This window comes from Pituophis catenifer, unplaced genomic scaffold, assembly GCF_029215685.1.
Source record: "Pituophis catenifer annectens isolate HBS135680 unplaced genomic scaffold, rPitCat1.0.hap2 SCAF_6, whole genome shotgun sequence".
Lineage (NCBI taxonomy): Eukaryota > Metazoa > Chordata > Lepidosauria > Squamata > Colubridae > Pituophis > Pituophis catenifer.
The window spans coordinates 45,377,412-45,390,268 of NW_027256886.1; the positions used below are offsets into that span (position 1 = coordinate 45,377,412).

Consider the following 12,857-nt stretch of genomic DNA (forward strand, 5'->3'; position numbering starts at 1 on the left):
TCATTTTTCATGCTTTACTGAACTGCATCTGCTTCTGCAACTCACAGACAGCAATACAACAAGGAAGGTCCAACAATAAGAACCTGTCCAAGAAAAAAAAGAAACTTCAGTCAACATATCATCTAGCGTAACTTTTATTTAAGACTCAATGAGGAAACGGATGTATAGGCAGTCCTTGCTTATCAACTTGCTTTGTTTAACCACCATTCAAAGTTATGACTATAAAAAAAGCTATGTGATCAACCCTCACATTTATGACCATTGCAACATCCTAGTCATGTGATTACCATTGCAAGAAGCAAGTTAAGAGAGTGTGGAAATATAATTGTAACTTGTGGTCATAAAATGCTTTGCTTAGCAACCGCAGGGCTTCACTTAACCAAATGGGAAGGTTGTAAACTCAATGAAGCCATTTGATCTTCTGCTTAGTGACCATAGTGCTTAGTGAGCAAGTTGCAATCTCAACTATAATCGCTAAACAAGGACTATCTATAGACACTACATATAAATAAAAACAGGCTCACTAACGTTTATCAGAAGTGACAGAAAAGTTCTTCATTAAGTAAGGAATTACAGAATTGACAGTATGGAATGATATATTATTAGACTGAAAATAAAATAGGGTAAGCTTCAGTACATTGACTAAAAATAGCTAAAACAGGTAGACCTTGCTTAGTGTCTGCCTCAGCCAGTGATCATCTGAAGTTATGACAGTGAGGAAAAATAAACTTTGTGATCAAAGCCCACTTTTATGATCTCAGTGTCTCTTTGTCACGTTTGCTGATTAGTAAATGTTGCCCTGCGCCTGACCCATTGTCCTCAAAGAGGATAGGCTAAACAAGTGAGCTGTTTTGAGCTGCTTTTCTCCAACCAAGTGCTAAGTAATTAAAAAGGGCTAAGCAGAAATTAACAAGTTCAGCTAACAAGCAGAAGTTGACTGCCTGTAGCTGACTAGACTTGAATCAATTTCACATCTTTGGGTTTTGTTTGCAGCTCAGGAGCTTGCTAGGCAAACAGCTGGTGCCAGCTCATTACTTTCAATATGTATTCCCCATTGTGTGCCTCCTTACTCCTTGAAATTCCTTCATCTCCAATAAATATAAATGCAAACATTAATTCCCTTGCTAATTATCCCAATGCTGGGGTGAGCATTCTAAAAGGCGGAGAAGTGGGGGGGCCGGGGCAAAGGATTTCAAGATTTGCTCTCAGAGTAAAACTGCCTGAGAGACAAATTCTGGAAACCTTTTGGGCTCACTCAATTGTTTCAGGTCAAATCCTTCTGATACTGTAAAGCAAAAGAAAGCTAAAGTAACATTGTAAGCTGATTGTGGTTATATGATTTTCTATGTTGTGACTGCATCACTTAGCAACCAAGTAGCCACTTCCAACTATGGTCACTCAATGAGAACTAGCTGTAATTAAACCCTTTTCTTAAGCAAGCTTCATAAAATCTTTATGTAACGAGAAAATTAGGAAAAAAGTGTTACTAGATCCAAGTTACTGTTTATTTACCAAATTATGACACTTACTTATTTGTGTGAAATTTCCTTAGGTTTCCTCATTTTATATCCAAGGAAGAACACTAGAAGGCTTCCATATGTAAGGATCACATACTAAAGACAGAATGCATACAGGTCAGATCAGCCAAAATTTCAAATGGATACTGTAAAATTATAATGGCAGATACTTACATTTCTTCTGCCTATTATTGTGTAGCTATTGAAGTATTTCTTAAATCCTGTAAATTGGTGTTGTATTCCAGAATCGTGTCCTGCCATTATTGCTTGATCTAGATGCAATAGAAATTAACCTTAATTTCAATTTAAAACAATTTTGTTATATTTATCTGATGAACTTCTAATACATAACAAAATTACTGGTAACTGGTAAACAAATAACAATTGACATACTAACAGTTACAAAGCAGCCATACTTGCTTTCTTGTAGTTCTGTCTCAAGTAAGTAGTCTAACAGAAGACCCCATGGATATTTAGCCCAGGACTGAAGCAGGTATACAAATAAATGAACAACTAAGACAGGTAGAAGTATTACTGATTCTAGGAGAAATACCAGTTATGAACAGGTTGCATTCTCTCCCGAAGATCAGAGATTTGCAGATTGGGGCCCTCCTGGATCCAACACTTGTGCAGTATAGCAATGACACCAGTAGCAAAGAGAGCCTTTTATCACTTTTGGCTGATAAACCAACTGCTTTCCTACCACGAGACAGACTTAGCTTCAGGATTGTGATATTGTGGTAAATCTCAAACTGGATTACTACAGTGTGTCCCTTAGTTTTTCAATCTAGTTTGAAAATTGCAGCAAGCATACAATGCAATGGGATGTAAAATTATCAACTTTTGAAGACGCTACATAACCCTCTACCATGTATAAAAAAGCTTACTGGTTATTGTGTCCAACTCAAGGTTTATATGCTGTATATGCTGTCCCAACTCCCAGTGATACTCACATGGTATATAAAGGCTTATTTAGCTTAGGGCCAAGACCCTTACATGACCATCCAATATAATCTGCCTTCCACTCCTAAACAATTAATGGGGCAAATTTTAGATATGTTGCAGATAATTCTGCTTTGGCAAAGCTCATAGTTGAGGAACAAAGTGCTATTGGAGTTGAAACAATCCCTATCCTTATTACAATTTAGGAGGAGTTAAAAACATACCTAGTAAGCCAGGCTCTCAATATTTTAATTGTTTTAAAATACATTATTTTAATTATATTTTTAATTTTAACTTTAATATTTGTAGAGTAGGTTTCTAGTTAGCCAGTTTTATAAAAGATCCAATCTCATGAACCAAATAATCCAACTGCTCCGGCTTGATGAAACAACCACATTTTGATTAGTTTTCTAGAAGCCAGGTGGAAGGGGCCTATCACACACAGGGGCAATGCTATTCCCATGAGTGGGGCAGCACTGAGAAAACATGCTGTAGAGTCCCTAAAGTAATAAATTTGTTATTAAGAAACACATAAAAGATCTGCCCTATTGAATCTTATCAAGTGGATAGATGTTATTGGGAGAAGGCTACCCCATAGATACAGGCCCCAAAACATTGAAAACTTTAAAGGTGACAACAAACTAAACCTCAGTCTCAGACTAAGCCAGAGTGGCTTTGAATTGCACCCAGAAACCAATAGATAGCCAATGTGGCCATTAGAAGTGTTACATGTGCGTCTAGAGATGCTAATCACTACCCAATCATTGCAGGCCCCAAATTCCATACTAAGCTCATTCCAATAGTCTAGTTGAGAGGTTATTAAGGCATAGGCAACAGTAATGCCTTTCATTCCAAGAAAAAGTGCAACTGAAATACAAGATGAAACTGTACAAAGACCCTCTTGGTTACAAATACTACCTGTTCTTTGCGCAGGGGCTATGAGTTCAAGAAGTCTGCATTGTAAACCAATTCCACCTGCTCAGATTTAACAATGGAATCTCATTGAAATTGACAGATCTTGAAACCCAATGCCACTCTGTCTTGCTAGGATCTGTTCCTCTCCATCCAGTCTTGGAGAGTCTCCTGGCAATTTGACAGCATCATTTATTTGATCATAGTTGAGAATTACATTATCAATGACCCATGAAGGATGTTAACCAGCTGTTTCACCTAAATGTTGAATAGGATTGGGGAGAGAATAGAGTCCTACACCATCCCCCCTATTACCAATTAAGGCTTTAAGTTTGATCACTCCCCCCTCTTCAACCCTTGAAGAGAACTTAAAAGAATACTATAATGGATGGTATTGAAAGCAACTGTGAGATCAAACAAGGCCAGAAGGACCAGAAGCTATACATAAATGCAATGAATGCTCTCTCTTAAGCTGAATGTTGACTTAAAATAGGGGTGTCAAACTGGCAGCCTGCGGACTAGATGTGTCACCTGCAGGCTACAACCACCCTAGCTCTGCAAAAGTTAAAAAATGTGATACATCACGTGACGTGATCAAGTTTGATACCTGTGACCTAAAATCTGTCTGAAATGTGTCCAGATGTTTCCTCCAGGCACCTCTACAGTTAAAGTTCAACAATGACTTGTTCCTCCCACTGGAAGCCTTTAGCAAGTTGTTAGTGCTAGACAAGACAGTGTACAGATTTTAACTTCTTTGGTGTTTGTTTCCACAATGGACCAATCTGTTTCCCAGTACCCTCAAAAGCAACCTATGACAATCAAGATACCTAGCCTAGCTTCATCTTCTCCTAGGCTAACCACATTTCCAGACATCCAGTAAAACAAAAAGTTGCATGCAACTAGGAGAGGGAGCTACGATGTACAATAGGTAACAAGGGAGTATTCTGCTTAGGCTGGGGTGTAGGATAATGCTGTTTTTGGCACAGGAGGATGTTGTAGGTATTCTTAGAGCACCAAATTTTTCAGCCAGTAACAGAAAAAGCAAAAGCAACATCCTATTTAAGGATCAATTAACATTGTACTCAATTATGAACTTTGAAGTGAATGACAATTCATTTCCCCAGATAAAGGGGCAAAATGTCATAGCATTCAACACATCCGTATCTGATTACAGTGAATAGAAAAGTAGGGAGGTATATTCCATCCCTTTAGGATTTGAGATGGGGGGCCTGGGGGGGTATAAATCAATCCAGTACAACAACTGAAGCAAAGTAGTCCATTATATGAAAACCACTTAACAAGTATTTTACTTTTCTATCTAGATGAGCACAGGTAGATTCCTTTTCCACCTGAATTTATATTTATATTATATTCATATTTTAAGAACAGAAAATATGAAATATGAAGGAGACGGTTCATCTCCTATAGACAGGCAGCACTGCTCAAACATAAATTCAATTTAACCATCCAGGAACAAAAAAAATCACTATACAATTCCAGGATGCCGGTTGAGGGAAATAAGGTAGCTCTGCATACCCCAGTACATAGTCCCATTTATCAGGCAGCAAATGATCCTACTGACCATTTTTCGTCCTTCTGGTGCCTTTCAAAACTGTTGGACTGTCACGTTGCCAGATATTGTAATTACAAAAGCTGTGATTCAAAACAAATGGAAGACTCCGGTTGAGAAGGATGCTATAAAAATAGCCACGTTTGTAAAATAGAATAGAATAGAGTTTTTTTATTGCCCAAGTGTGATTGAACACACAAGGAATTTGTCTTGGTGCATAATCATGCAGGCATAATCTTTCAAATAATTGCAGAACAAAATTGGTATTCAACCCCTAGTTATTTATATATTGCAATAGGCAAAGTTTAATTTACTTCAAAGCATGCTGAGAAATATTATTCACAAATACCAATAACAAGACAAGGCGGCACCCACCGCGTTTCCTATCCGCTGCCGCCTCCTGCTCTAGGTATGAACGACTCAATGCCCTTCATGTACAAAATGGAGTCATTCAATTGACCAACCTTCCCTAACCAATCTTCGATAAGCTGGGGCGGGACTTTATTTATCCAAACCGGAACTGTGGCCAACACCGGTTTTTTTAATTGGCCGATGAATATGCTCGTCAAATTACTAGTGCCTACCTTCTGTGACGGAAATCAGTGCCGTTGCTCTATGGTTACTTAGTAATCGGCTTCACTCCCTTCTACCTTTTTTTTTTTCCCCGGCATCGTTTTCCATTCCGGGTCAAGGAACAAATGGTGTCTCTTCTTCAAGCGTGAGATTGATACGTTAAAGTAAGTTTGAGGAATGTAAGATGGGTTCTTTGGAAGAAGGCGGGTGGCGGGGAGAAGGAATGGAGCAGGAGGTAAAAAGGGAAGGTTTACCGAACTGGGAATGGAGGAAGAAAGCAACGCGAGTTCCACGTGTTGAACTTGTGTGAACCACAAGCGTTGCGGAGTGGATTTATAGTCTCCGCTGAAATACACGAATAAGACTAAATATGTACCTGAAAGACCATTCCAAACAGTGAATCAATCATACCTTTTAATAGGAAAGCATAACAGCATTTTCCAGAATGCTTGTTTTAGATGCCAAGTGCTTCAGACATTGTGTTTGCTCAATATTTTCTGTAATATGCTGAAAACAGCATCCCAGTTTTTTACTTATTTTTAACATTTTTTTTAAAAATCATGGAGACAATGCTTAGTGGGGTTTGCTTTGGATTGAAAAAGTTCTGTACAAGAAAATAATAACAATGTTACTTAAAGTTCAGAAATATAATAACAAACCAAAGTAAACGTTAATTTATTTTTATTGCAGTTTTATGCTGATAGTGAGATATAAAAATAGCTAATTAAATGTTTGAGAGGCCAGCTGAGGTTAACATTTCTTTGAAGCAGACACATAGCAAAGACTGTTACTTTCCTTCTCCGTTACAAATTCATATTTATTTGAATTGACTATAAGGATTGTTTCTATAGATAATAGTAATAGGGACACTGTGATGCTGTACAAGGAATTTCAGGATCTAGATTAACTCTTCAGAATTTCCAGGATATTGTTTTTAAGTAAAGCTCATTTTAACTACTTTCACGATATGAATTCAATAATTGACTATGAATTCAGTTGAAACGGTTTCCATCCCAAATTGAAAAGCTTTAGTTTAATAAGTCATAGAAAAATCATCTGTCAATCTTGACAACTAGCCATTGTGAAACTACAGCTCACTGATAAAAAGAACTGAAAATTGTCAGCCACTGCTAAAACACTTGAATTTTAGAATATTTGTATAATGTAGTCAATTAAAATGTCTATGGTCCCTCTGGCCCAGGACTTAGTTATTGATAAAGAATGAATCTTGATTATCAGTATCCCATAATGCATTGGCCTTCCCTTATCTCATGTCTTTTGGTTGTTTTGAACTTCCCATCATTACCCGCTTAACTTACCCAGAAGATGACATGGGGATCATATATATATTTGGATGGTTCCAATTTTTGACACTGTTAGAATGGCTAAAGAGCTACCAGTAATATTTTAATAAAATGAGTCAAATATTTTATATTCTTATGATTTAATGTCTGTCATCTCATTCCTAAAATGAAATAATACTTATGTTCTATGATTTTATCCTGATGATATATAAACTCTAATAGTTTAGTTTCCTTTTATACAGAAAAACAACCATGTCATCTATGGAGGAGACTTTTCCAAGAGGTGGTACACAGAAGAAAGGACAGGAAGAAAAAACAGTCAGACAATCAACAGAAAAAGATGATAATTTATTCAAGGTATGCAAATTAGAAACATTTAACTTCTATTGTCTCAGGCTGTTGATTCCTCCAAATACCGGTAAATAGTTTTGTGACTGATATCAATTGCCTTATTCCTTGACTTTCTTAGAATCATAGGGCTGGAAGGGATCTTGGAGGTCTAGTCCAATCCCCTGCCCCCTTATATCATCCCAGACAAATGGTTGCCCAGTCTCTTCTTGAAAGCCTCCAATGACGAGTATCCGCAACTCCATCAAGCAAGCTTTTCCATTGATTAATTGTTGCCACTTTCAGGAAATTTCTCTTTATTTCGAGATTGAATCCCCCTCTAATGAGCTTCCACCCATTGCTTCTTGTCCTACCCTCAAGTGCTGTGAAGATGAAATCGATACCCTCTTCCCTGTTACAGCTCTTCAAGTATTGGAAGATTGCCATCATGTCTCCCCTAAGCCTTCTCTTAGGCCAAAGCAGAGGGTCACAACCTTTTCTATACCCCGTGCCCCTAGAACACTTCTGATATATTCTCGCATCCTTTAAAATAAATAATTAAATGCATATAGTTATACATATACACTATAATTTTGAAACTTCTAAACCCAAGTTTTTGTACCCTCTGGAATATCGTCTCGCACCTCCTGTTGGGAACCCCCAGGCTAAAGCATAACTTGTTCCCTTAACATTCATCATACTTTTTATCATTTTTGTTGTTGTTCTCTGCACTCTTTCTAGGGCCTCAGCATCTTTTTTTTAATCTTGGTGACTAGAACTGGATGCAGTATTCCAAATCACTAGTATAATATAGAGTGCTCCTATCGTTTCCTGTGATCTTGATGCAGCGGTGGGATTCAAATAATTTAACAACTGTTCTCTGCTCTAATGACCGGCTGGGTAGGCATGGCTGGGTGGTCATGTGAGTGGGTGTGTGTGGCCAACTCAACATCACTCATGCCTGGCCCCGCCTCCCGGCTGCTTGCCTCAGAAGACCTCAACAAGATACAATCTCTATTTACTACTAGTGAACATCACTTAACGGTGGCAAGGAAAATCACAAAACGGTGCAAAACTCACTTAAATCTTGCTTAGCAATGGAAATTTTGCCTCAGTTGTGGCCATAAGTTGAGGATTACCCCTAATGAGAATATGTAAGAAAGCTCCTTGCAGAAAAATGCCCAGCCTCTGTGCACACAGAGAAAAAGCTCCTTTTGCTGTGAAGGGAGAAGGTGAAGGCTAGGCAGGCCGAGGACCTTCAGGGCATTGAAATACCTGGCTCTGTGCTCCCTAAGAAAGGATTTCTAAGAGCCCAAATGGGGAAAAGAGGCAGGGAGAGGAACTCCTCACATGGGAGCTGCATCTTCCAAAATGTTGTGAGTGAAGCTTTCCAGAACATTCACACCTTTGGAGAGCACCACTTCTATTCTGGGCATCTAAAAAAATATAACTTCAAAAAGAAGTAGGCCAAGTCTCAAAGTCTTGACAGTGTGGTCAGATGCTAAACGGAATGGGCACATTTGGGGGTCCCCTGGGTCCCAGAAGCAGGTGTTAGATCAGCCCCCTGCAAACGCCGTCTCTCGGCCGAAGTTTTGTGCGCCACTCACTGAGGTGGAGGGAGAGGCTGGTATGGCCAAGCTAAGTGCCTAAAGGACCCCATCCTGTCGTCAGGAGTCCTGGTGCCTCTGCAAGCAAAACTTCGGCTGGGCTTCTCGGAAGTCAACAGAGTTTGCAGGGGGCCTGCGCCTGCCTATCTGGCGCCCCGATTGGCTACAACACAAGTGTTCATTCTCAGCTTTATTTGAGATTCCTAGCTGCGATGGACAGCAAAACTAGGAGTGATCCTGGCCGCGGCTTCCAGCTCCAAGCCAAAGCGGCGGGAACTGAGGGTTGCCGTGGGATGAGGGGAGTGTCTTCCTGTTGCTGTCCCGGGGTGGCTGGGAAGCCAGGCACTCCCACAACATGACTGGGTGGGCTCGGGCCGGCTGGCACAGGGCAATTGTTCCTTTGCTTGCAGGCCCCGGGGGACTGGCCAGGAACGCTGGGCACGGGCTAGGCTGGCTGTCTCGCATGGTGGTGGCAGGGATTGCCGCTCGGGAGGGGGGGATGGATCCAGGACCAGTAGGCTGCCCTCACCCGGGCAGCTCCAAAAATTAAACGCGGAAAGCTGCATACCGTGTGAGGGAGACCCACTTTGGACCTGCCTGTTCGGCTGAAGGGCCGCCTCAGGGGCAACATAGCAAGGCTTGGCCTCTTTTTGGACCCACCTCTCGGCTGCCGCCTACTCACCCTCCCCTCCACCTCAGATCCCGCATCCTACCCGCAACGGGGTGACTCCCAATTACTAACATCTAGAATTGAGGAAGCAACTTTTGTATTTTTATGTAATCTGTTTTAGACTCAACATGAAGAAGTAACTCGGAAAAGAAAGAAAAAACATGAAGATCAAAAGGAGCCAAAAAAACTTAAGTTTGAAAAGAAAGCTGTTTCAAAAACCAGTGCTAAAGATTTTGAACTTTTGTCAGCAGAGGTTGGTTGGTAATTTGTACTGTAATTTATCTATGGTGCTATGATTTACAATTCTACTTGACTATTCCAATTGATTCTATTAGATGATGTGTCACCATGATAAAATAATTCCTAAGCCCTGTTTACATGGCATAATATTGAATGAATATCAGTTAGTTAGATTTGCACAAGGTGCTAAGGACACAAATAAACCACATGTTGGTAGAAGACAGATGTTTGAATCCAGCCAAAGTTTGATTATACTCTGAAGCTCAGTATAAGCTCTCAACAAGTTACAGATCTTTGATCTTGAAATGGGGATTTGGTTTCCTTTCCACCTAACTGGATTTTTTCTGGGTGCTTTGTTGCATCTCCTTAAATTCATATTACCTGTATTAACAGAAGCTTTGTGTGCAAAACCATGCAAAAGTATATTTATGATTGTTGCTTATTAAGGTTTGCTTGTCTTCAACAGTCTCTCACAGAAGGAACACTGCTGTTAGGATGTGTGAAAAAGAGTAATGAATTTGATCTGGTGATCAGCTTACCAAATGGTCTTACTGGATTTGTGAAAATAACATGCCTATGTGATGCCTATAGTGAACTACTAAATAAGCAGGTGGCCACTGATGAGCCTGTGGAGGTAAGACATGATGTGGAATTGATAGATGAAATCCATGAAGATCAACAAATCTGGCTTTCATAGTTGCCTTGTGGTTTGCTTTGCTCCTAATCAAACCACATTTTGATCTGCAAAGTTCCAGGTTTTGAATACATAGATATGGGTGTTTGTTTGCCAAAAGAACTGAGGACAGCCATTGGAATTAGGATATAAGTACAATTCTTGAACTTAATCTTAATTGTGATATATATTTTGCTGTGAGTCCAGTCTATAACACAATTTGCTATGAATCCAGTCTGTAACATCATTTGCTAACAATGTCAAAATACATTCAATTTACCGAATATACCCTGGGGAAAAAGTGTTATTATGTTACTTGCTGTGAAAGCTAGAAAGCACCTTGCCACATTTCTTTCCTTATTTTTTCTACTCCCTCTTGAATTTTCTTGCAGGAACTGAATTCTCTCTCAGACTTGTTTCCTCCAGGAATGTTGGTGAGATGTGCTGTGGAAGGCACAGAAAAGAATGCTATGGGACATCAGAAGATACACTTAACCATTAATCCAAAAGATGTCAACAAAGGTTTGAATCCTACAGTTTTGAAAGCAGGCATGGTTAGTAACTCAAGATTTTCCTCATCTTATTTTTCATATTTATTAAATGAACAATTTCTCCCAAATTGTTTGAGACAGTTAGGAAAAAAACACATTTTTGTTAAACTGTAAGCAAAAGAGTGATTACAAATGACAGCAGTGCAATTAAAGAAAACAAAGGTGGGTTAAAAAGTCAAATTCCAAAATTACATTTTTACCTGTAGAGTTTTATAGGAAAATTCAAAGAAATAGCATTAAGATAGTGCATATTGGTTTAAAATGCTGAAATATACAAACAGGTTTATAAGGTAATGAACAAGTGCCACACATAAAATCTAAGAAATAAGTTTCATGGGAATGGCCTGAACATCACACAGATTTTTAAAAGTTGCTGTTATAAAATGGATTTGTCTTGAATACAGCTAGTCCTTTTTTTTTTTTTTTATTTGATTTATATGCCGCCCTTCTCCGAAGACTCAGGGCGGCTTACAATGTGCTCAGCAATAGCCTTCATCCTTTTTGTATATTTATACAAAGTCAGCTTATTGCCCCCACAACTGGGTCCTCAATTTATGATCACAATTGAGCCCCAAATTTCTGTTGCTAAGTGAGACATTTGTTAAGTAAGTTTTGCCCCATTTTATGACATTTCTTGCCATAGTTGTTAAGTGAATCACTGCAGTTCTTAAACGGGTATACTAAAGTAACCATCCCAAGGCCATTGTGACTGTGAACAGCCTTTAAAGTTTAAACAATTGATATAAATCAAGGATTACCTGTAGCTGCACTCACTACTATGTGGGAAGTCTGTGTGGCTTCTGGGAAAACACAAGTTAAATTATAAATCATTAAAAAAGGCTAGCTCTGGAGATAAACATAATGGGATATATATGTTTGTGTGTGTGTGTGTGTGTGTGTGTGTGTCTATGAATATATCCTTTTGGAGGTAGGGAGGGAAGTAGATAAATGGATAGACAGACAGACACACACATGCACACACACACGTACATGTATTTGTTGCTAGACGTGCTCATTGTGTCACCCATTGTGTCAGCAGGATCCCAATGACAATTTTGTTGTACAATATAATGACAATATTTTTAAAACTCCATTAAGATTTGGGCAATTAGCAATTAAGGTCTTGGGAAAGTCAATGGCTTTTTTCCTTTTCAGTATAAACTTAGTAAATTAATGAAAAGTAGGGGACACAGAACAATATGAATAACAATCTCTTTATATATATTTAATTCAACATTTTATATCTTTGAATAGCTACTCTCTGGATGCGTATCTAGTATAGAAGACCATGGTTACCTTATTGATATAGGTATTCCTGGAACAAAAGCATTTCTTCCTCGGCAGAAAGCCCAAGGCTACCTGCAATCACTCACCAAAGGTAAGACTTTTTATAGTTGTTTTGAGCGTAGCATTGGGGGTGTGGGGAAGAGGAAGTAGGTGAGTCTAGGGATTATGAAATTTTAGCTATGAAAATGAATAGTGACAAAAACCATTACAAAGTTCTGTGTGTCTCTGTATGTGTGTATTTAATTCAATGTACAATAGCTATTTTCCATATTTGATCAACCTTTCTAGGCTTTTTAAATGAGATGCATGTTTGTTTTTTGGTCATTTAAACAATCTATCAGTCGTGATGAAATTGATGAATCAATGAAATAGCAAGTGCTGAAAAGTATGACAATAACAGAAACGTTATAGCAAATAATTACTGAGGAGATATTTTATTCTGCATGCTGGATTTATAGGGACTGAACTGATGATAGGGCAATATCTGAACTGCCTTATTGAAGAAGTAAAGAATGGTGGAAGAATAATCCGCATATCCATCAATCAGTCTGAGGTTGCTTCAGCCATTGCCACAGAAAAACAAAACTGGTCACTTGCCAACTTGCTACCTGGGCTAGTGGTGAAAGCCCAGGTTCAGGAGGTAAAATCATTTCTCAATTGTCTATAGGCATAGATACAAAAAAA

General features: G+C 38.9%; 2 protein-coding genes across 2 annotated transcripts in view; one reads left to right on the forward strand and one right to left on the reverse strand.

Annotated features, from left to right (window-relative positions):
- On the reverse strand, positions 1 to 5,425 carry ATP5MK (ATP synthase membrane subunit k). Its single transcript, XM_070945800.1, has 4 exons — positions 5,317 to 5,425; positions 1,692 to 1,789; positions 1,530 to 1,613; positions 1 to 83 (listed from the first exon to the last, which is right to left on the reverse strand). Exons 2-3 carry the CDS (start codon positions 1,776 to 1,778, stop codon positions 1,530 to 1,532), a joined length of 171 nt encoding a protein of 56 aa, XP_070801901.1. The 5' UTR covers positions 1,779 to 1,789; positions 5,317 to 5,425; the 3' UTR covers positions 1 to 83.
- A 196-nt stretch (positions 5,426 to 5,621) lies between these two features.
- The window catches only part of PDCD11 (programmed cell death 11), a 31,131-nt gene continuing 23,895 nt past the window's right edge, over positions 5,622 to 12,857 (forward strand). The window contains exons 1-7 of the mRNA XM_070946462.1: positions 5,622 to 5,678; positions 7,061 to 7,175; positions 9,544 to 9,675; positions 10,129 to 10,296; positions 10,728 to 10,889; positions 12,141 to 12,264; positions 12,632 to 12,813. Of these exons, the coding sequence (XP_070802563.1) occupies positions 7,071 to 7,175; positions 9,544 to 9,675; positions 10,129 to 10,296; positions 10,728 to 10,889; positions 12,141 to 12,264; positions 12,632 to 12,813 (873 nt within the window). The 5' untranslated portion in view covers positions 5,622 to 5,678; positions 7,061 to 7,070. The remainder of the gene's footprint in view (positions 5,679 to 7,060; positions 7,176 to 9,543; positions 9,676 to 10,128; positions 10,297 to 10,727; positions 10,890 to 12,140; positions 12,265 to 12,631; positions 12,814 to 12,857) is intronic.

Coding starts and splice junctions, on each gene's coding strand:
- ATP5MK (XM_070945800.1), bottom strand. CDS start 1,778: ATGGCAGGACACGATTCTGGAATACAACACCAATTTACAGGATTTAAG. Junction 1,614..1,691: donor CAATAATAGGCAGAAGAAAT/GTAAGTATCTGC, acceptor TTCTGTCTTTAG/TATGTGATCCTTACATATGG.